Source organism: Pithys albifrons, chromosome 11 (genome assembly GCF_047495875.1).
Source record: "Pithys albifrons albifrons isolate INPA30051 chromosome 11, PitAlb_v1, whole genome shotgun sequence".
NCBI lineage: Eukaryota > Metazoa > Chordata > Aves > Passeriformes > Thamnophilidae > Pithys > Pithys albifrons.
The window spans coordinates 16,612,885-16,619,452 of NC_092468.1; the positions used below are offsets into that span (position 1 = coordinate 16,612,885).

A 6,568-nucleotide genomic window follows, 5' to 3' on the forward strand; every position below is an offset into this window, starting at 1 on the left:
CAGTGCATGGTATAGCTGAAAATTGTGAAAGGCAACTTGGAAAATCAATAAGTCATCAACTTCAACACAGAAAACATGAAGTTTCTATTTACTGCCCAGCCTGTGTTGGCATGGGTGTGCTCTTCTGTAAGACATATGCAGGTGAGCCTTGGGCACAGCCGTACTGGGGGCTCCCAGTCTCCTTCCTCTCATCCATCAGTCCCCAAGGTGGCCTTGATGGCTAGGCCAGCTCAGTCCCAGCTGTAAAAGCCCAGTCTTGCAGGGTCCCCTACTCCCAGCCCCCTGGCAATGCTGAAAGGGGTCCCACCACAGGAGCCAGGTCTGGAGCAGGGTGTTGGGAGACCCTGGGCTCTACAGACAGGCTATGGGAAGGGGCAGGGACACCAGAGCCCAGGGAGGGCACTGGGGATGTGTAGTGAAGGACGGGGAGCCCCAAGTTCAAGAGCAGCTGTGCAGGTTACCCCAAGGGGCTGCACTGCCATGGAGTAAGGAGCTGGGAGCAGGTGTCTTGCCAGTCTGCATGGGAGCTGGCCAGGTGAGGGGCAGTGGTCAGGTCCTCCTCTTCCCTCGCCATTCCAGTGACAGGCCAGCACACGGGAATGCTGTCTGCAGGTCCTCACGGAGCTGGGGGGGAAGAACAGCCATCAAATTGTGCCAGAGGGGGTTTTCTACCCCCCAGTCCCCACCTGGAAAAGGCTTGATCCTGGATTGTGGCAGACGAAGGAGGGCTTCCCCTTCATCTGAAAGAGCTTTGGGTGACAGTCATGCAAGACCCAGCCATTCTCCTCCCACTGGCTGCCTGACCCCTCCCTGATGGGGTGGACCATGGCTGGCAGATGCAAAGTGGGTTGAGCTCCCACACAACTCACCTTGGACAACACCAGCTCCTGCACTGTGCCATTCTCCAGGCTGAGGGGGGTGGTTAGCCGTAGCGACAGAAAGAGATGAGATGCACCTAGGGGTGAAAAATGTAGCTCTGATTATTGCCCTTGAACCTTGGATTGTGCCAAAGAACGTGAAGGTCTCTCCAAAAGGTCACTGGAACAGACACAGGACCTCCTCCCTCAGTTGTGTCATGGACACGCTACACTGTCAGGAGAGCCACCCTCCCACTGCACAGCAAACCCAGAGCACTTCCCCCAGGACAGCAATGCCTATTATAGAGAGCATGACAAAAAGCAGTGGGGTTCCAGGACTCCCTGCGCTGGCCTATGGGGGCCCAAAACCACAATGGCTGGGTGGTGATACCCACAGGCACTGTACTTACTGGTGTTGGATGAGCCAGTGGGGCAGACAGGTGGCAGCGGTGGCAGCGTTGGTGGGTCTGCAGGGGTGCTGAGGGTCATCTCTGAGGTCAGAGTAGAGCTTGTGGTTGGGGATGAGGGCTCAGAGCCTGGGCAAAGCAACATTATGTTAGTGCTGTCTGCAGAGGTGCAGGATGCTCCTGCAGCTGGGGACAAACTAAGTGAAGACACCTACACAAAGCCACCCCAGGACATGCCCAGAATCCCTGTGGGGATTTGTCCACCTGAACATGTCCCTGCCCTCCAGGTGCCCCATGGCTGAACCCACCCACGGCTGCACAGGGGGTTCCAGATACTGTTGGGCTACCTGGAGTCGACTCTGTAGATGTGGGAGGGGAAACCTCCATGGTGGTAACAGGGCTGGCCGTGGTGCTTGCCAGGGTCACCAAGGGCTCAGGTGAAGTAGCTGTTGTGGTGGTAGAAGGCACGGTGGGAAGTGAGGTTCTGCCAGTCCCCGGGGATGTGCCGGACCTCTCTGGGGTGGAAGCTTCTGTTTTGAGCGTGGAAGGAGAGAGGGTGGCTGCGGTGGTGGAGTCAGTGGTGGGCAGCCATGCCGAGGTCTCCATAGATATTGAGGAGGTAGGGGGAGACAGGGACGTGGCTGCAGTCACATCCATGGCAGTTGTCTCTGCAAAGAGGTCAGACAATGAAATGCACAAGGGTTGGTGGTAAAAGGCTGAGTCCATGGCTGTTCTGGGGATAGTGCAGCATCACCACCACCATGAGGTCCCCAAGGAACTCAGAGCTACACATCAACCACAAACCACTGGGAGCAGAGATTCACCATCCTGCATGGATCAAACACACGGATGCCCTGAATGGGCATCAGCAAGGCAGGCCATGTAAATCCCTAGCTTGACAAAGTAGGAACAAGCCATGGGCATTGCCAGTCTCAGGGCACAAACTCCTGTAGGCACCAGTCCTATGACCCATTCCACCACTTTCACCCATCCCTGAAGGAAGTCAGACAAACCCGTCTGACAGGAAGAGCCGAGCAGGAACTGGTGACCGTGCGACAGTCTGGAAATGCAGCAGCAGCAGTTTACACAAACCTCTCTGCTGCAGATAGTCAGGAACTGATAGCACTGGGTGTAAATAATGGCAGTGGGGGAAGCAGCCCCACAAAGGAACAAATCCCAGCTTGCAGCTTATGGTGAGCCATTAGAGACGTGCTGTGACCCACGAAACTCTGTGAGGGGACTGTGAGACACAAGAGGACAACCCTTTCTTCCCATGTGGACCCTGTGCCAGGGCAGTATGCTGTTCCCAACAAAGCCCAGAGATCTGTAACCCTCTTCAAAGGTGCACAGGACAGCCTGGCTTCCTGGCCGTTTCTCAAGGGCTGTCTGTGAGAATTCCCTGTGTTCCCAGCACAAACCCAGTGAGTCTGAGGCTCTGCTTGCATGCGTATGGAAAACCGAGCCACAAACTGCCATCTGCTTTCAACCAACCCTGCCAGAAACTTCCAAAGCCCCCAGCAGCCACTCCCTCCCAGCACACAGCAGCTGATTAAGTAACAATGTAGAGAATCCCAGCCCCTGCCAGGTGGGTGTCTGCACAGAAGGGCATCATCCTCACACAAAGGAGGAGCCGTAAATCCACCTCTACCTCTCGTTTAGCAAACAGGACCCACAGCATTTCACCCTCCCACAACCCACAGGTGTGGGATCATCCCCGCCACCCTGGGGAATGATGCTTCTTGTTCACCACCCACCACATGGAGAGCACCACATCCCACTGAGCCCTTACCCAGAGCAAGGTGTAGCACGGCGAGGTAGGTGAGGCTCAACAACAGCAGCAGCAGAAATGGCAAAGGCAGGGGCAGGGGCAGCCCTCCTCTCTGCCCAGCCATGTCCAGGTGAGCAGGAACCGTGACACTCCCACAGGCACTGCTCCGAGTGCTCCCCACAGCCCCTGCACTGGGCTTTCCACGTCTCCTTTGCCCAGCAGAGCAGGAGCATCCAGGTGGGTCCTTTTATTCCCCAGGTGGTGGCAGCGAAGCAGGGGGTTCCACCTGACACTGACACTCCCAGGGACTGGTGCAATGCCCAGCAGACATCAATTGCACTACTGGACCCAGAGCAGCCACGAACAGTGGGCAGAGCAGGCCAGCAAGGCCACCACTACCACAGACCTGGTTCCTGCAGCTGAGAACTGTGCCGTCCTCTGCCTGCTGAGGAGAGGGTGACAATGGAAAAAAGCCCAGGGAAGCAGCCAGGCTACCTGGAACCGTCCCTGCGCTTCGCCACAGGGGTGATGTTTGGTGATGGCTCCCAGCACCAACGTCCTTGGGAGACAACAGCCAGCTCTGTCTGAGCGTGAGGAACGGGCTGAGAGAACAGGCAGCGCTCAGGAAGGGCGTGCTCCAGGCTAAGGGTTTGTCCCCTGGGCTGTCTGTACAGGCATCACTTCCCTGTGTCACAGCGTATCACGGCTGAAGTTCACTGCTCACAGCTGGAGCTTCCTTCTTCTCAGGGTCAGGGACAAGACCAGCTGGAGGTGCCTGCAGGCACTGGGCCAGGTTCAGGCATTTCACAGGCAGGCAGGCATGCTGGAGGATTGTCAGGATATATCCGCCCTGCTGCTACAGGTACATGGGGGCACTGCCAGGGCACAGGCACCCTGATGAGGTGCTCTTACACTGTGGGCATCAGGCCAGGGTGCAGGTACTCTGTGAGTTACTCTGCTGGGGTACAGGGACACCAGGGACACGTGCAAAGCCAGAAGTACAGTCTCCCTGCCAGGATAAAGGATACAGGCTCACTGCCAGAGGCACAGCCACAGTACAGCCACACAGCTGGGGTACAGCCACAGTGCAGCTGCACAGTTGCAGTACAGTCACACCGCCAGATGCAGTCAAACCACAGCACAGTCACACTGCTAGGTACAGTCACACTTCAGCATGGGATCCATCCACTGGCCTGCAGAGCCTGGAGACCAGCTGGCCCCTGCAGGACTGGGCCCAGGCTGTGGGCTGGGATATGGGGAAGGAGCCAGGCACCTGGCTGAGCAGGATGGAAGTTCCCATGGGGATTTACCACCCTGATCCTGCCCCCTGGGTGCCCTGTGGCTGCACTCACCAGAGATGGTACTGGAGGTCTCAGGTGCTGTTGGGGTGGAGGTGCCAAGGGTGGTCCTGGCTGTGGTCCCCACCGGCTGGCTGGGACCAGGGGTGCTCTTGGCAGCCACCGTGCTGGTAATGAGGGAGGCTGTGGTGTCCAAAGGGGTCGTCGAGGGCTCGCTCAAAGTTTCTGTCAGTTCTTGTGTGGTGGGAGAAGAGGTGCTGCTGGTCCCCAGGGATGTGCTGCCAAGCAGTGTGGTTGTGGCTGGCCCTTGGTGGGTGCTAGTGCCAAGCATGGTGCCCACCCAGGTGGAGGAGAGAGGAATAGAGGTGCGGGAAGGCAACGTGCTCATTTCAACTCCAAATGAGCTGAGAGCCAGGGCTGTGCTGGTCCCCACAGATGTGACATTAGTCGTCATGGGACTCTTGGGTGTTACGGCCATGGAGGCTGGAGTTGGGGTGCTGGTGTTGAGCCCTACTGCTGTTGGGGTACCAGTGGTGAGCCCCAGTCCAGGTGACCCAGGAGAGCTGTGGGCTGTGCTTCCCTTCTCCTGTGGTGGGGTGATGCTGGATGCTGCCAGGCTACTCCCCTGAGGTACAGCAGCACCGGATGCAAAGGCATCCATTGGCATCTCTGAGGTGGAGGTAGCAGGACTGGAGGGATGTAGGGTGGCTGCAGTGCTTGAGCTGGTGTTGGGCAGCAGAGCCATGGTCTCTGTGGGTGTCAAGGAGGTAGGGAGAGTCAGGGATGCAGAGACTGTCATGTCTTCGACAGTGGTCCCTGCAAAGAGGTGGGAAACAGCACACAAAGGCTGGCAGTGAAAAGCTGAGATCACAACCCTGCTGGGGATGGTGTAATGTTACCCCTGCCATGAGCTGCCCAAGCCTCACATCAGCCATGGATTGCCAGGACTGGGGATTTATCATCCTGCATGGTTCAAGCACATGAATTCCCCGAATAGCAGACCACGTAAATCCCCAGCCTGACAAAGTAGGAACAAGCCATTGGCATCTCAGGGTGGAAACTCCCATCACCAGTCCTAAGACCCATTCCACCACTTTCACCCATCCCTGAAGGAAGTCAGACAAACCTGTCTGACAGGAAGAGCCGAGCAGGAACTGGTGACCGTGCGACAGTCTGGAAATGCAGCAGCAGCAGTTTACACAAACCTCTCTGCTGCAGATAGTCAGGAACTGATAGCACTGGATGTAAATAATGGCAATGGGGGAAGCAGCCCCACAAAGGAACAAATCCCAGCTTGCAGCTTTGGGCAAGTCCATGGGAGACCTGTTGTGTCACAAACTCTTCTGCAAGGAGGTTGAGGGATACAGCAGGAAAGGACCTACGGCTGTAGCTTGAGGCCCTCAAAAAGTACAAGCCTCAGGTTTATTCCAGGAGATACAAGACTCAGGTTTACTGTCTGTGCTCAACTCAACACTTGTCTTGCCTTGCATTAAGTGTATCAAATTTGGGTGGCATTTGAAGTTTCCTACGCCCAGTACATCCTGGTGAAGTTGTCAGCCAGGCAGGGCCATTTGGTGCTGCTGGGCAGGTTGTAGCAAAGGCAAAGAGCCCAGCGGGGACCAAGGTTCAGCAAGGGGGTCCAGCTGGGTCCAAGGTCTGAGAGGCAAAAGAAATAAAGTCAAGCTTGCCGCTCATGTTTTGCAAAGTGCTGCTCTGTTTGTTCACTGGGATGGGGCCAAGATGTTGGAGAGCAAACAGCACCTACAGCATTTCGCTCCTGTGGGTGAAGCTGCCCCAGGCCCACACACCACCCTGGAGAACAATGCTACCCACTCTGCACCCACCCCACAGATAAGCACCACATACCGCTCAGCCCTTACCCAGCGTGAGATCCAGCACAACAAGGCGCAGCAGCAGCAGGGGCAGGGGCAGCCCTCCTGTCCCCCCAGACATGTCCAAAGCCAGCACCCCAATGCCTTGCGAGGTGGGGACCTGAAGAGGCAGGGCGTGGGGAAGGTTACAGCGGAGAGCTACGCTGCTGAGTGATGGCTGAAGGTGGTTGGAGGTGCTTCCTCGTTCCCGAGGGCAGGGAGGGGAGGTACCCGCGGGCACTAACCCACCTCCCGGGCAGGTGCAGGGCCGGGGACATCAGGGCAACACCTGCGCTCGTGCGCGGGGCGCGGCCCCGGGCGTTGAGGCCACGCCCCCTGTGCAAGAGGCCACGCCCCTTAACACGCC

The 6,568-nt window shown here is 57.3% G+C and overlaps 1 protein-coding gene across 3 annotated transcripts; it reads right to left on the bottom strand.

Annotated features, from left to right (window-relative positions):
* Positions 1 to 60: 60 nt before the first annotated feature.
* On the bottom strand, positions 61 to 6,514 carry LOC139676887 (integumentary mucin A.1-like). Of its 3 annotated transcripts, none has more exons than XM_071566316.1 (6): positions 6,211 to 6,514; positions 4,385 to 5,080; positions 1,612 to 1,932; positions 1,268 to 1,393; positions 870 to 955; positions 61 to 624 (listed from the first exon to the last, which is right to left on the bottom strand). In XM_071566316.1, the coding sequence occupies exons 1-6, from the start codon at positions 6,281 to 6,283 to the stop codon at positions 550 to 552; spliced, it is 1,377 nt and encodes a 458-aa protein (XP_071422417.1). In that variant the 5' UTR covers positions 6,284 to 6,514; the 3' UTR covers positions 61 to 549. The 3 variants fall into 3 exon arrangements, with proteins under 3 accessions (XP_071422417.1, XP_071422416.1, XP_071422418.1); XM_071566315.1 differs by having other exon boundaries at positions 4,385 to 5,146; XM_071566317.1 differs by lacking the exons at positions 4,385 to 5,080; positions 6,211 to 6,514 and adding an exon at positions 3,054 to 3,761.
* Positions 6,515 to 6,568: the final 54 nt, after the last annotated feature.